We start from the raw sequence: 17,500 nt of genomic DNA, 5'->3' as shown, positions 1-17,500 counted from the left end.
TCCCTCCACTGCATGCATTCTGTCTCAATATGTTACCGTGATAATGTCATTATGAAACTAACATTTATGGTGTGTGACCCCCCACCCCATTCTTGTACCTCCCTCCCCATTCCCCAGTCATTCATGCCTCACAGTAGGGCTGGGCGATATGACCAAAAACGTTATCGCGATAAAATTATAAAATTATTTTCATATAACTCGATATCGATAATTATCGTCGATATAATGTCTGTCAAGTTTAATTAACTTATTATGCCCGGCGCCGATACGCGGGCTGACTTGTTTTGCTGCTGTGAATGTCTCGAGAGTCGAATTGATGTCGTCATCAGTCCGCGCACGTTAGCAGAGCGGAGTATCTCAAGCGGAGTATCTCATGACTCAAAAATGACCCTAAAATACTCTGTTCAGCCCAATTCATTGCAACGACGTCCACCGTATACCCCACACTACTATAACAGTTACCCTCAGAATTCAAAACACACACCAACTCGGCAGGTAACCTGTGAAATAGCGGTGTGCAAGCTAATTAGCCATAGCCAGCCTCGTTTCCAAGCGGAGTATTTCATGACAATGTACTAAAAAATTACCCTAAAATACTCTGTTCCGCCCAATTCATTGCAACGACGTCCACCGTATACCCCACACTACTATAACAGTTACCCTCAGAATTCAAAACACACACCAACTCGGCAGGTAACCTGTGAAATAGCGGCGTGCAAGCTAATTAGCCATAGCCAGCCTTGTTTACCGAGTCCTACCTCCTTCCGGGTCTCCTTCCTCTATCGGCCATCTCCTTCACCGATTGGTTGTTAGTGCGTGTGCTCATATCCAAGCTTGGAAAATCGATATATCGAAACTTTGCGACCACGTTTCATGTTTATTTCGAGGAAATAATTTATCGCGATAGTTATCGTTATCGTTTTATCGCCCAGCCCTACCTCACAGTGTGTGACATCATGCTGTGTGGCATTTAGTAGTAGTCGTTTATTCAGTCATCATCTCACACAATACAATATACACCATCATTTAACAATATTTGATTTTACAGTGACTGAAAGGGTACAGACTGAAGCATAATGCTTATATATGCCTGTCCTATATTCTTAACAAAAATTAAGACTCTAAAACAGTATTCTAAAAGAAAATAGCACAAAAAAAACAGTATTATTCACCCTTGTAGTTTTCAAAAATAGCTTTACAAACCATTTTCTTAAAAACCAAAAGCGAATTACTCATTCTTAACTGTATATCAGCATTGTTCCACAAGTTAACCCCAATAATAGAAATACACCTCCTTTTAATCCCTTTCTTAGCTTTTTGAACAGTAAATTTCCAAATATCTCTCAAATCATATTTTCTTTCATGTATTGAAAAAAAACCTTTGTATCCCGTCTGTGAGTAACTTTGCTTTAGATTATTTGCATAGTTTTATAATAAACCAAATCATTACATTTCATTATATGAGACTTTATAAACAATGGATTTGTGTGTTCATAGTAACCAGTAGGGATGTCCGATATTATCGGCCTACCGATATTATCGGCAGTAAAATGTGATATCGGAAAATATCGGTATCGGTTTTCAATTTTTTTTTTCTTTCATTTCTATAACCTTTATTTACCCAGGCAAGCAAGTAAGAACAAATTATGATTTTATTTATTGTCAAAAGTATGCATAATGTTGTGTTAATTCCACAACAAGAGATATGTAATGTTAATTACCTGAAATTATTCCATTTTTTGGGGGGGAAACCCTGCATATATCGGTATCGGTTGATATCGGTTTATATCGGTATCGGAAATTAAGAGTTGGACAATATCGGTATATCGGTATCGGTAAAAAAGCCAATATCGAGCATCCCTAGTAACCAGCCATCATGACATCACGCTGTGTGACATCACGCCGCCTTGTCTAACCTTTCTCACAGCTAATACCCATTTTGTGAGTATTAGTATCTAGTTATGGTGGATCTGATGTAGACACGGTTACCTTCTCCAGTTACCTTTGGTCACTATAGACTTACACTAGGGATGTTCGATATTATCGGCCGATATTGGCATTAAAATGTGATATCGGAAATGATCGGTATCGGTTTTCAAAGAAAATAAAGATTTTAATTTTTAATTTTTACATTTATTTAACCTTTATTTACCCAGGCAAGCAAGTAAGAACAAATTCTGATTTTATTTATTGTCAAAAGTATGCATAATGTTGTGTTAATTCCACGACAACAGATATGTAATGTTAATTACCTGAAAGTATTCCATTTTTGGGGGGGAAACCCTGCATATATCGGTATCGGTTGATATCGGTATAGGAAATTAAGAGTTGGACAATATCGGTATATCGGTATCGGTAAAAAAGCCAATATCGAACATCCCTAACTTACAGCGTTAGTTTGGTCACTGTAGACTTACAGCGTTAGTTTGGTCACTGTAGACTTACAGCGTTAGTTTGGTCACTATAGACTTACACTGTTAGTTTGGTCGCTATAGACTTACACTGTTAGTTTGGTCGCTATAGACTTACACTGTTAGTTTGGTCGCTATAGACTTACACTGTTAGTTTGGTCGCTATAGACTTACACTGTTAGTTTGGTCGTTATAGACTTACACTGTTAGTTTGGTCACTATAGACTTACACTGTTAGTTTGGTCACTATAGACTTACACTGTTAGTTTGGTCACTATAGACTTACACTGTTAGTTTGGTCATCACTATAGACTTACACTGTTAGTTTGGTCACTATAGACTTACACTGTTAGTTTGGTCGTCACTATAGACTTACACTGTTAGTTTGGTCGTTATAGACTTACACTGTTAGTTTGGTCGTTATAGACTTACACTGTTAGTTTGGTCACTATAGACTTACACTGTTAGTTTGGTCGTCACTATAGACTTACACTGTTAGTTTGGTCGCTATAGACTTACACTGTTAGTTTGGTCATCACTATAGACTTACACTGTTAGTTTGGTCGTTATAGACTTACACTGTTAGTTTGGTCACTATAGACTTACACTGTTAGTTTGGTCGCTATAGACTTACACTGTTAGTTTGGTCGTCACTATAGACTTACACTGTTAGTTTGGTCGCTATAGACTTACACTGTTAGTTTGGTCATCACTATCGACTTACACTGTTAGTTTGGTCATCACTATAGACTTACACTGTTAGTTTGGTCGTCACTATAGACTTACACTGTTAGTTTGTCGTCACTGAGTAGTCAATAATCTTTTTGATCTCTAAGGCTAATACTGTTTTTGTTCATCAGAGGTCAAACATGCTTCTATGTGCCCTTAACACATTGACCGCCACAGAAGGGGGCGCTGATACCCAGGTCTTTATTCAATGGATATAGTTTTAGACTGTGACATTTGTGAGTGCTTAAAATATATCTTATATTATATCTATGGGTCTTAACGCCGTCGGGTCTCAGTGAGCTGCTTCTAATCAACATTGCAGAGACAGATTGTTTTTTCATTCGTACATTTCCGTTTTATACCGTTTTGAATAGAGTATGGTTTGGGTGTTTTTCAGTAATTCCAGGAAAAGGTGAGGAAAATGCATTTTACTGTAATCCAGTCATCACGTTGTAATTTTTTGGCTGATTATCTAATCATCCTGAAATCAATGCTAGATTATCACTATTATGTCTCCTCGTCCATACATGAAATTACCGTCATAGCGGGGCGCTCCCCCCCACCCCCACCCCAGCCAATGGTAAACAGTATTACACGGTCCACACAGATAGCTGTGATCGGGGTAGAAATAAATGTCAGATCAACGATCAAATTCATATATGATGTTCTTACCTTGTATCTGATGTAATGCAAAAGAGATAATCCAAATATCTTATCACAATTCCAAATAATGTTCGTGGAGGTCCGCACCGCACTACCGACCGTTTCACAATGACGGGCGGGCGGGGTTACTGATGCCATCGTGGCTCGCCTGAATATTTAAACCCTGCCCGCCCGGCTCAGATCGCCTCCTAAAAGACACAAGCTCATTTTCAATGAGATGCAATAGCTCCGCCTGGCAGTAGAGGGCAGTGTTGACCGTCTGCCAGCTCAGACAGGGTCTGAAGACTATACCAGAGGCTGCAGCTATGAATTATGAATAGAATAGCGAATAAACAATATAACGATCCCAAAAACTAGTAAACTCATTATCGGCGTTATTCGATTGGCGGCCAATAACGAGTAAATAATTTTTGGCAGGAATGTGTTAATGCAGAAATCATGTTGCTTCGCTTTGATTTCTGACGTAACATATGAGTATAAGATTTGCGTATTTGGGGAAATGCTCGCCAATATCCTCTACCAGTTATTGTTTCCGTAAAGTCAACATTTCCCTCTCTGTTGACTCTGCCGTGTTTCAGTGTTTCAGTATTTATTTATTCATTTGCAGGAACAGCAAGCTCGTTAATCTACATTCCTGTGCCAGTTTCAGCCAGCGAGCTAATGTTCAACTACAGTCAGCGAGATGTTCCTACCCATAAAGACCACGCCAGACACAAGTTGTACAGAATCTTCTGTTCCGAGGAACCTTCTCAACAGAACCTTCTCAACAGAACCTTCTCAACGGAACCTTCTCACAGCCCATTCATACCGATGGGGAACGGGTTCTGTTCCGTTGGGAGCCTTTACACCAAAAATGAATTGGTTGGAAAGCCAAAGCGTTGGTTCCCAGCTGAAATAACTTGTTGTGATTGTTGCATAGTTAGTAACAGCAAGTATAGCTTAGGGACATAGAAGAAAAACAGCACATTGTATAGGAGTGTACATAGGATCCAGTGCCTTTAAGCGATTTATTAACATGTCTATTTACCATGTCTATTCTAGTTATCTTTTTTATTATTATTACTATTACTATTGTTTTTATTGCACAATCAATGCGGGCATGGCCAACCGCATTTCAATGTATGCCCTGGTATGTATGTGATGAATAAAACTCTTGAATCTTGATCTTGAACCAAAGAATGTCAGGTTTTCCTTGTGGGCGTGTCGTAGTCAAGTGAGAAATCAGCAGGGATTCAAACAGTCTACTGCCGTTTCCCTTTACTGTCATGAAATACGAAAGGAAAACTGTCCACAGTTTGACGTTAGTAAATGTGTTCATACTGCATTTATATCCCAAACCGAGAGGGACCTTTCAGTTAGCCAGGGGAGATGAGAGTGGCTGTTACTGACCAGTGGACAAGACCAGTTAAATCACATAATGTTCACATCTGCTGTTTGGGAGCATTGCAGATGTAGTTTTATCTACGATAGAGATGATTAAATATTACAGATTTAGTTCTGTCTATGATAGAGATGATTAAATATTACAGATGTAGTTTTATCTACGATAGAGATGATTAAATATTACAGATGTAGTTTTATCTACGATAGATGATTAAATATTACACATTTAGTTTTATCTACGATAGAGTAGGGCTGGGCGATAAAACGATAACGATAACTATCGCGATAAATTATTTCCTCGAAATAAACATGAAACGTGGTCGCAAAGTTTCGATATATCGATTTTCCAAGCTTGGATATGAGCACGCACTAACAACCAATCGGTGAAGGAGATGGCCGAGAGCGAAGGAGACCCGCGCTGCACCTCTGGGTAGAGAGGTAGGACTCACTCAACAACAAGGCTTGCTAGGCTAATTAGCTTGCACGGCGATGTTTTATATATTTACGTGCCGAGTATGTGTGTGGCGTGAATTCTGAGGCCACGTTTATAGTAGTGTGGGTATACAGTGGACGTCGTTTCAATATATTGTGGCGGAAGAGAGTATTTTAGTGTTATATTTAGCACATTGTCATGGAATACACCGCTTAGAAGCAACAGGCTGGCTAGGTTAACTAGCTTGCACGGCGATGTTTTATATATTTACGTGCCGAGTATGTGTGTGGCGTGAATTCTGAGGCCACGTTTATAGTAGTGTGGGTATACAGTGGACGTCGTTGCAATGTATTGTGGCGGAAGAGAGTATTTTAGTGTCATATTTATTACATTGTCATGAGATATTCCGCTTGTCGGCTAACTGCTAACGTGCGCGGACTGATGACGACATCAACTCGACTCGAGACATTCGCAGCAGCATAAGAAGTTAATTAAACTTGACAGACATTATATCGACGATAATTATCGATATCGAATTATATGAAAATAATTTTATAATTTTATCGCGATAATGTTTTTGGTCATATCGCCCAGCCCTACGATAGAGATGATTAAATATTACACATTTAGTTCTGTCTATGATAAAGATGGATTAAACATTACACATTTAGTTTAGACTATGATAGAGATGGATTAAACATTACACATTTAGTTCTGTCTATGATAAAGATGGATTAAACATTACACATTTAGTTCTGTCTACGATAGAGATGGATTAAACATTACACATTTAGTTTAGTCTACGATAGAGATGGATTAAACATTACACATTTAGTTTAGACTATGATAGAGATGGATTAAACATTACACATTTAGTTCTGTCTACGATAGAGATGGATTAAACATTACACATTTAGTTTAGTCTACGATAGAGATGGATTAAACATTACACATTTAGTTTAGTCTACGATAGAGATGGATTAAACATTACACATTTAGTTTTGTCTACGATAGAGATGGATTAATCATTACACATTTAGTTCAGTCTACGATAGAGATGGATTAAACATTACACATTTAGTTCTGTCTACGATAGAGATGGATTAAACATTACACATTTAGTTTAGTCTACGATAGAGATGGATTAAACATTACACATTTAGTTTAGTCTACGATAGAGATGGATTAAACATTACACATTTAGTTTAGTCTACGATAGAGATGGATTAAACATTACACATTTAGTTTAGTCTACGATAGAGATGATTAAACATTACACATTTAGTTCTGTATACGATAGAGATGGATTAAACATTACACATTTAGTTTAGTCTATGATAGAGATGGATTAAACATTACACATTTAGTTCTGTCTACGATAGAGATGGATTAAACATTACACATTTAGTTTAGTCTACGATAGAGATGGATTAAACATTACACATTTAGTTTAGTCTATGATAGAGATGGATTAAACATTACACATTTAGTTTAGTCTACGATAGAGATGGATTAAACATTACACATTTAGTTCTGTCTACGATAGAGATGGATTAAACATTACACATTTAGTTTAGTCTACGATAGAGATGGATTAAACAGCGACTGGAAGTGTATGTGAGCATCAGTACATTTAGCATAATGGTGGGAATCACTCCAGTCTGTTACCAGGAAGGAAAAATAAACTCCTTCCCCCCGAAGCCTTTATGCTGAATTTATTATATTCAGACCAAATCCATAACCAGAGCATTATGGCTGTTTAGCAGCCGCTCTACGCAGCTCAATGCAGTGGCGGGTAGTTTTTCCAGGGCATATCGTCCAGCCATGATGTTAATATTTACTACTGTAGTCACTTCAGCAACAAGGTAATAATTCCCAACCTTGAACAGAAACTAGGCATAATTATCCATAATTATCCAACACGTCCACTGATGTACCTCCAGTGCAAAGTGACCAGACTGACCACAGCTGTTAGAGAGAGAGAGAGAGAGAAGTGACCAGACTGACCACAGCTGTTAGAGAGAGAGAGAGAGAGAGAGAGAGAGAGAGAGAGAAGTGACCAGACTGACCACAGCTGTTAGAGAGAGAGAGAGAGAGAGAAGTGACCAGACTGACCACAGCTGTTAGAGAGAGAGAGAGAGAGAGAGAGAGAGAGAGAGAGAGAGAGAGAGAGAAGTGACCAGACTGACCACAGCTGTTAGAGAGAGAGAGAAATGTTCTTTAGAACCTTACGAGAGACCTAGAATTAACAAATAATTTATCATAAACAAGTACAGTATGTGTTCCTTATGCTTTCAGCAAATACATTGAGCGACACCCTCTGTTGTCATCCTTGATTGCGATGGTTAGACGCGCTAGATAGCACAAGGGTCTCAAGAATCCTGAAACAGAAGCGGTTCGAGAAACCAGAACTAATTCGGTGGTGGTAAAGGAGCTCCCAGAGGGTGCCGTGTCCAAACAAGGACTGGAAACAGCAGACGACCGGGACCTTATCTCTTCACACTCACTATCTCAGAGACGGCATTGTCACCAGAGACTGCCACAAGCCCCGCCCACCCGGGGCCTTTCAGGTGCCACTCAAGTACGCGAGAGCATCCAGAACACCTGATAGTGAGACTTATCAACCCAACTCACTAGATTAGATGTGTGGAGGCAGAGGGGGGGGGGGGGACTGTATCCTGGGTAACCTGTCTCCATCAAGACCATGTTTGGTGACAACTGGCTGGTCCACAGAAGATAAACATTGAAGAATCGTCAGGCCTTTGTGCGGTGGGGGGGGGGGGGGGGGGGTGCAACGGAGCAGGTATGTGAAAACAAGCGGACTTTGGGGGTGGGGGCGGGGGGTGGGGTGGGCACTGTTGCAAATGGGTGATCCATTGCGCCTTAGACTACACGGCACAAGGCTTACTACTCCTATTGTTCCGCATGCGAGAGAGTCATGGAAGGAAGGTAGTTAAACTTTGGCTCCTCTTATTAAGGTAATGGTTTACCGTTACCATAGCACTGTTAAGCATAAAGCCATTTAACCTTTTAAACGTCCTGCTTTTTTTTTTGCCAGATGAGAGTCGGGCCGTGAACTGGTATGTTGTTGTTGTTGTTGTGCAGGTGAACAGGAGACGGAGTCGAACAGGGTCGAAAATAGGGCTTTAAAAAGAGCCGGATCGGAGAAATGAACAGAGAGGTGTCATCGGCGTAGACTAACGTAGACTATATCATAGAGTTAGACTACATCCTAGACTACATCATAGAGTTAGACTACATCCTAGACTACATCATAGAGTTAGACTACATCCTAGAGTTAGACTACATCATAGAGTTAGACTACATCATAGCGTTAGACTACATAAGGGGAAGGTAACTATAAGATTTATTCTTCTTCCTGCTCCTTTTGTCCATGGAATGATATTTATGATTGTGTAATGAAGAAACTCTGATTGTATGATTCCATGTGGCAAATAAATACTCTGAACTGAACTGAACTGAACATCATAGACCCTCTGTTGTGAAAACGTGCTCTGTCCTTCAGGTGTCTTGTCTTCACATCGTTGTGGTTCTGACGTCAAAATGAAAAGCGACATGTCCGTCGAGGTGGAGAACATGTGACCCTGTTGACATGTGACAACGTGTTCCTGTTGTAAAGGAAGTAGGGACGTTGGTGAATGATGTCATGGAGTCTTGAGGGACCACTGGCTCAGAGAAGCCCAAGACATAACAGGAGGATTATGGCCTGTGTGTGTGTGTGTGTGTGTGTGTGTGTGTGTGTGTGTGTGTGTGTGTGTGTGTGTGTGTGTGTGTGTGTGTGTACATGTGTGTGTGTGTGCGTGTGTGTGCGTGCGTGCGTGCGTGCGTGTGTGTGCGTGTATGCGTGCGTGCGTGCATGCGTGCGTGTGTGTGTGTGCGTGTGTGTGCGCGCACGCTCTCATAATAATGTTATGTACAATCTACCTCAAATCTTGATCATGCAGAGTTGTCTACTATTAATATAGACTGTAATCCACCTCGCTCTGGGACTACTATACACACATTCATACAGATGTCCATTTTGATTTCACAATTCAATTTGAAAGATTGAATTCTTCATGCGATAAAAAAAACGCTCTAATTATAGATTTTATATTTATATATATACATACTACACAGCTTGGTTTGGCTAAAAAAAATACAACTTTTATTTTGAAGTTGTAAACAATGAAAGGGAGCCTTGAACATGATGGTAACAGCAGCAACACATCACACCACCGGCTAGACTGAGAGAAGAGAGAGAAGAGAGAGAAGGAGAGAGAAGGAGAGAGAAGGAGAGAGAAGAGAGAGAAGAGAGAGAAGAGAGAGAAGGCGAGAGAAGAGAGAGAAGGAGAGACGTAGGGAGGAGACCGACAGAAGGAGAGAGCGGTCGATACAGTCTCAAATTTCGACAGGCCTGCACTGTATTGAGAGTATATTCTAAAAGAAATCAAATTAATTTCGAGTCTGTATTGAGACTGTTACACTCCTGTACGACACGCACGCACGCACACACACACACACACACACACACAACGAAAGGCCACTCTCTCTTACCCCTCGTCTTTGTTTACATCACATCGCTTGTTTAAAGTAGCTGTAAGTGGTATTCTTTGGTTAAAATGAGTGTTAAATAGCTCTACATTCTGACAGCCATCACTGATATTGAGTGTCTGGTCAGTAACATGGGTCTCCCAGTCCCTCCACTCTGCAGTAAACAGTCATCACTGATATTGAGTGTCTGGTCAGTAACATGGGTCTCCCAGTCCCTCCGCTCTGCAGTAAACAGTCATCACTGATATAGAGTGTCTGGTCAGTAACATGGGTCTCCCAGTCCCTCCACTCTGCAGTAAACAGTCATCACTGATATAGAGTGTCTGGTCAGTAACATGGGTCTCCCAGTCCCTCCTGCTCTGCAGTAAACAGCCATCACTGGTATAGAGTGTCTGGTCAGTAACATGGATCTCCCAGTGCCTCCACTCTGCAGTACACAGCCATCACTGATATAGTGTCTGGTCAGTAACATGGGTCTCCCAGTCCCTCCACTCTGCAGTAAACAGCCATCACTGATATAGAGTGTCTGGTCAGTAACATGGGTCTCCCAGTCCCTCCGCTCTGCAGTAAACAGCCATCACTGATATAGAGTGTCTGGTCAGTAACATGGGTCTCCCAGTCCCTCCGCTCTGCAGTAAACAGCCATCACTGATATAGAGTGTCTGGTCAGTAACATGGGTCTCCCAGTCCCTCCGCTCTGCAGTAAACAGCCATCACTGATATAGAGTGTCTGGTCAGTAACATGGGTCTCCCAGTCCCTCCGCTCTGCACTAAACAGCCATCACTGATATAGAGTGTCTGGTCAGTAACATGGGTCTCCCAGTCCCTCTGCTCTGCAGAGCAGAGGGACTGAGAGACCCATGTTACTGACCAGACACTCATATATATCAGTGATGTCTGTTTGTGATCTAATCTGTCTACTACTAAACACTTATTTTAAGTAAATAAAACCACTTACAGCTCCTTTAAAGCACACTCCCATCTCCACGTCCGGGGGGGCGTGAATATTTTCCCAAAGGTGGTTGTCTTTCCGCGTTCGGTTTGCGCGGCCTGATTGGCCACTGACGCTTCTCTCAGCGCCCAATCACGTTGCGCCTAGCTTTCAGTTCCACAGCTCAAGTCCTTCAGTTCCACAGCCCATTTCCTCGTATTGTTTTCATCTCTCTATATTAACGTAGCCCATTTCCTCGTATTGTTTTCATCTCTCTATATTAACGTAGCCCATTTCCTCGTATTGTTTTCATCTCTCTATATTAACGTAAAGAGCTATTCATATCAATCGACATCACATCAATATAAATAACGTATTGTTTTCATCTCTCTATATTAACGTAACGCGCTATTCATATCAATTGACATCACATCAATATAAATAACGTATTGTTTTCATCTCTCTATATTTACGTAACGCGCTATTCATATCAATCGGCATCACATCAATATAAATAACGTATTGTTTTCATCTCTCTATATTAACGTAACACGCTATTCATATCAATCGGCATCACATCAATATAAATAACGTATTGTTTTCATCTCTCTATATTAACGTAACGCGCTATTCATATCAATCGACATCACATCAATATAAATAACGTATTGTTTTCATCTCTCTATATTAACGTAACACGCTATTCATATCAATCGGCATCACATCAATATAAATAACGTATTGTTTTCATCTCTCTATATTAACGTAACGCACTATTCATATCAATCGGCATCACATCAATAGTTAGTATATTGATGCACGGCGGTAGCAGTATAGCGATGCACGGCGGTAGCAGTATATTGATGCACAGCGGTAGTAGTTAGTGCATTGATGTGCTAGTTAGTTAGTATATTGATGCAGGTAGGTAGCTGATGTGACGGACTTGTGGAACTGAGAGAAGTTCTGAAAGTTGGGCGCAATTGGGCGTTGAGAGAAGCGTCAGTGGCCAATCAGGCCGCACAAACCGAACGCGGAAGGACAACCACCTTGGGGAAAGTATTCACGCGTCCGGGGGGGTTTATTAACACACAGCGAAGTTTCAGCTACACCGACCGCTTGCATCGAGGCGATCGCACTACTTGAAATACATTTTTATTTAAAGCTTTTCTGTGTCGAGTTCCTTTGTAGTTACACTTTGCTCAAATCCTGTAATCCTATCAGTGCTGAGGTAATGACAGCATAGGGCTGGTAACGGCATGTTAATCTAATCACTGCTTCGTTGTGCTTTTGTATTTGTAGATGTTAAGAGGTCAGGTGTTTCAGACAGTAGAGATGTTAAGGTGTTTCAGACAGTAGAGATGTTAAGGTGTTTCAGACAGTAGAGATGTTAACTGTGTTTCCTACAGTAGGTGTATTAAACTGGACGAGTAGGAACTTAAAGCCGTCTTGTCCTTTTTACGTACAAGTGGAGATTTTCTTTTTTGATCCACTTTTTTTCTCCTCCTTTTTCTGTTTTTCTCCCATCCCAATTTAGTCGTGCCAATTGCCCCCTCCCCTGTCTTGATCGTTGCTCGCATGTGCCCCCCACTGGTCAGTCGTAAGGAGGGTTGATAGATACTATTGCATGTCCCCTCCGATACATGCAGAGTCAGCCAGCCACTTCTTTTCACCTGCCAGCGCGGACTCTCATTGGCGAGGTGTAACGTGTGGGAGGCTCACACTACCCTCACCATTTCCCTCCCTCGCTGTGCAGGCGCCCTGACCGACCTGTAGGAGTCGCTGTTTACAACGACCAGATTACCACCCATCGACTCCCCTCCCGCTGACTCTGCCAATTGAGCCAGTATGACGGCCGGCCCAAGCCGGAGGCAACGCTCACAGCCGGATTCGATACCGGTGTCTCTCGCGTTGGTGACGAGCGCAATGTCCGCTGCGCCACCCAGCCGCTATACAAGTGGAGATTTAACCCATTCAGTGTCCATTCAAACGGTGATGTCTGTCATAGTGAATGTTAGAAAAGCACTGGGGTTCTAGAGTTCCCAAGATAAGAATCGTTGAGAAAACGTCCCACAACACGTGATGTATTACACGGTTACACACGTGATGTATTACACCGTTACACACGTGATGTATTACACGGTTACACACGTGATGTATTACACGGTTACACACGTGATGTATTACACGGTTACACACGTGCTGTATTACACGGTTACACACGTGATGTAGTACATGGTTACACACAAGATGTATTACACGGTTACACACGTGATGTATTACACGGTTACACACGTGATATATTACACTGTTACACACACGTGATGTATTACACGGTTACACACGTGATGTATTACACCATTACACATGTGATGTATTACACGGTTACACACGTGATGTATTACACGGTTACACACGTGATGTATTACACGGTTACACACGTGATGTATTACACTGTTACACACACGTGATGTATTACACTGTTACACACACGTGATGTAGTACACTGTTACACGCGTGATGTATTACACGGTTACACACGTGATGTATTACACTGTTACACACACGTGATGTATTACACGGTTACACGAGTGATGTATTACACTGTTACACACACGTGATGTATTATACTGTTACACACACGTGATGTAGTACACTGTTACACGCGTGATGTATTACACTGTTACACACACGTGATGTATTACACTGTTACACACACGTGATGTAGTACACTGTTACACGCGTGATGTATTACACTGTTACACACACGTGATGTATTACAGTGTTACACACACGTGATGTATTACACTGTTACACACGTGATATATTACACTGTTACACACACGTGATATATTACACTGTTACACACATGATGTATTACACTGTTACACACATGAAGTATTACACTGTTACACACACGTGATGTATTACACGGTTACACACGTGATGTATTACACGGTTACACACGTGATATATTACACTGTTACACACACGTGATGTATTACACTGTTACACACACGTGATGTAGTACACTGTTACACGTGTGATGTATTACACTGTTACACACACGTGATGTATTACAGTGTTACACACACGTGATGTAGTACACTGTTACACACGTGATGTATTACACTGTTACACACACGTGATGTATTACACTGTTACACACATGATGTATTACACTGTTACACACGTGAAGTATTACACGGTTACACGCGTGATGTATTACTTTGTGAACAGAAAAGACCATATACGTTCCTCACAAGCCGCTAGGTGTAATACATCACGTGTGTAACAGTGTAATACATCACGTGTGTAACCGTGTAATACACCATGTGTGTAACCATGTAATACATCACACATGTAACCGTGTAATACACCATGTGTGTAACCGTTAGAGACTTGTACTTGTATTATCTGCAAGCCACCACGCAACAAGCTCCACTGTCTGTGTGTACTCTAGTAGCCTCCAGCTACGGCCAGGATTCTCCGGAGCTGCAGCTGGACCTATACTCGAGTAGCCTCGAGCTACGGCCAGGATTGATTCTCCTGCGCTGCAGTTGGACCCTATTGGTATAACGTTACTGTGGTTATATCACATTCAACATGCCCTCAGCTCGAATACGCATCGAATCAGTGTTATAAGACATTGATATCAGGAGCTATCTGTAGCTACTGCTAGCCGGATATATAGCGTTAATACAACGCCTCAGTGAATTATTTAGTTCAATGGGACATTTCGTTTTGAACAGTGAACTAACTTGCGCTAACGTGAGCTAGCTGAGGTATCATACACGTCTCTACTAGACTTGCTGGAGCGTTTGTTGATGTCAGGAGCTATCGGTAGCTGGCCGGCTAGATACCGTTCGGTTAGACAATGCCTCATCATGTATTAAACTAAAAGTGAATAGTTGACTGGGTCATTTTGTAACGGTAGCTAAGCTAACGTTAGCTCAGGGAGACGCCGTCCTCCCGTGTCCCGTCCCACTAGACTACTAGACCCGTGTTTAAATGCGTGCGGGAGGGGCTGGAGGGATGAGCAGACGCCGCACCACCCGGTGTCTGAGACAGAACTCAGCGACAGCGAGTGAGATTGGTTTTGACGATCGGCGAAAATAAAGCATCATCACCGATCACCGATCGCATATTTATACTGATTATCGGCCGATAACGATCGGTGGCCGATCGATCGGGGCATCCCTAGTAACCGTGTAATACATCACACGTGTGTAACCGTGTAATACATCACGTGTGTAACCGTGTAATACATCACGTGTGCAACAGTGTAATACATCACACGTGTGTAACCGTGTAATACATCACGCGTGTAACCGTGTAATACATCACGTGTAATACATCACGTGTGTACCCGTGTAATATGTCACGTGTGTAACTGTGTAATACATCACATGTGTAACCGTGTAATACATCACGTGTGTAACCGTGTAATACATCATGTGTGTAACAGTGTAATAAACCATGTGTGTAACCGTGTAATAAACCATGTGTGTAACCGTGTAAACTGGACATGGCGTCCATAGCAACCTAAAGCCTCGACCATATATGGAATCGGGGCTCCGGCTGGAATGTTTGCCTATTCGGTTACGATGTGACTAATAGTACAACGCGGCTCTAAATCAAATCACTCCCAAGAAAAATAACTGATATAATCTGATATACCTTTCTGACATCATTTGGCCTCGCGGATGGTGGAGAACTACAATAACAGCTCTGACATGATCTCCAATGGAGATATCTCAGAGCCAAAGTAAATTACCCCCCCACACACACCCCTGCAAAGGACATTACTACAAACGTATAGAGAGAGGTATTAGGAAATTGGATCCAGATTGCGTAACAGGACTAATATTTTCAGAGGGAGGGGAACTGGGCTATTGTCCAGCATGTTATTGAGATATTACCTTTTCAGCCTCAACTAATTAGATTCGATGTTTTTTTTTGTTTTTTTATTATTTTTTTTACAAATAACTTGGTTGTCAAACAAACGCACAGGAACAATTATGCCTTTGAGCAATTATCTCTTTCACAGTGTTATTGGCCCAATTGTTTGAAGTTTAAACTGCTCCGATGATGACAAGCAATGTGCCCTGACTGACTGAGAAGTCCTGCATCCCCTTAACAATTGTGTGTATTGAGCCGTACTGTACTGTACCGATTCTGCATTCTGGTAATAAAGTGTTCAATCAATCAATCAATCAATCCTCCTCCACTCTCTCCCTCCAGCTGTGAACTGCGACCAGAGCTTTGCATGGAAAACCAGCAGGTACGCAAAAACCATAAAGGCTGAATTTGAAATTTACGATGCATCATGTCGAGATTAGACCAGTTATGCAGCGGTGGGGGGGGGGGGGGGGGGGGGGAGATGGATTATGACTCTATGGACTTTGGCGAAACAAAAGAGGTGACAGGTGCACATTGTTCAGAAGTGACCTCCTCGACAATGATATTATGCTTTTTATGAGTCTACCGGGTCCGCGTTGACAGGTCTCTAGACAACACAATCAACGACAAGTACAACATCAACAACTGAAGCCGGATAAAGCGTTTACACGTGTTTAGAGAATGAAAATAAAAGACAGGAGTGCGACCAGGCGCTCTATCTGGAGAGGACGGGGGATGCATCATCATACTGTACCTCCTCTTCGTGGCTGAATTCACTACTCGGCTGATCGTTCTCCTTCTCGGTGGTCTTGTTGTTGTTATTCATTCTGACTGAGACGGACTTCTGTTCTTTGTTTTTATAATATTAGAGAGTCTTTCTGTCGCTTTGTTGTTCAGATAAACCCTCCGTCCAGCCGCTGTCCTGCGGGTCGAGCTGAGCTCCTAGTTTGGCATCAATGTGACGAGGAAACGGAACGACGAGGGGTTCGAAAAAGTCCAAACGAACTAATATCTCTAGACGCGCGGGTTGTTGTTATATTATTATTATAATATATTATTATAATAAGCCCGTTAGCTCAGATATTATTCCTCATTTGGAAGTCGGTATTTATTCCCTGGAAAGGTTCTCTATTCGCGTCCCGGTGAGACAAGTGGAAGGAAGACAGTGGTTGTGTCTCTCTCATCTGACTGCGCTGCACTACGAGAGGAAAGTTGTCTCCCATCTCCTCAAGGGGAGGGGAGGGAGGGAGGGAGGGAGGGAGGGAGGGAGGGAGGGAGGGAGGGAGAGGGCGTGACGCGCAGTCGGCCTGCCTTCATTTAAATTTGGGCTTGAGAGTGTTTCATCAAGGTGCCATAATAATAACCACAACAAAGACACAATTCACCACCTGTCAACATTTTACTAAAATATATTTATTATTATTATTATTATTATTATTATTATTATTATTATTATTATTATTATTATTATTATTATTATTATTACCGTATATATAC

At 41.6% G+C, this 17,500-nt stretch overlaps 1 protein-coding gene across 2 annotated transcripts in view; it reads right to left on the bottom strand.

Moving 5' to 3' along the window:
• Nucleotides 1-17,190, bottom strand: part of LOC311227442 (RNA-binding protein with multiple splicing-like) — a 197,760-nt gene extending 180,570 nt beyond the window's left edge. For both annotated transcript variants that reach the window (XM_084313085.1, XM_084313086.1), the window contains exon 1: nt 16,758-17,190. In XM_084313085.1, the coding sequence (XP_084169211.1) occupies nt 16,758-16,829 (72 nt within the window). In that variant the 5' untranslated portion in view covers nt 16,830-17,190. The remainder of the gene's footprint in view (nt 1-16,757) is intronic.
• Between the last annotated feature and the right edge of the window lie 310 nt (nt 17,191-17,500).

Source organism: Notolepis coatsorum (genome assembly GCF_963971535.1).
Source record: "Notolepis coatsorum genome assembly, chromosome: 4".
NCBI classification, from domain to species: domain Eukaryota; kingdom Metazoa; phylum Chordata; class Actinopteri; order Aulopiformes; family Paralepididae; genus Notolepis; species Notolepis coatsorum.
This window is presented reverse-complemented; position numbering and strand designations above follow the sequence as displayed.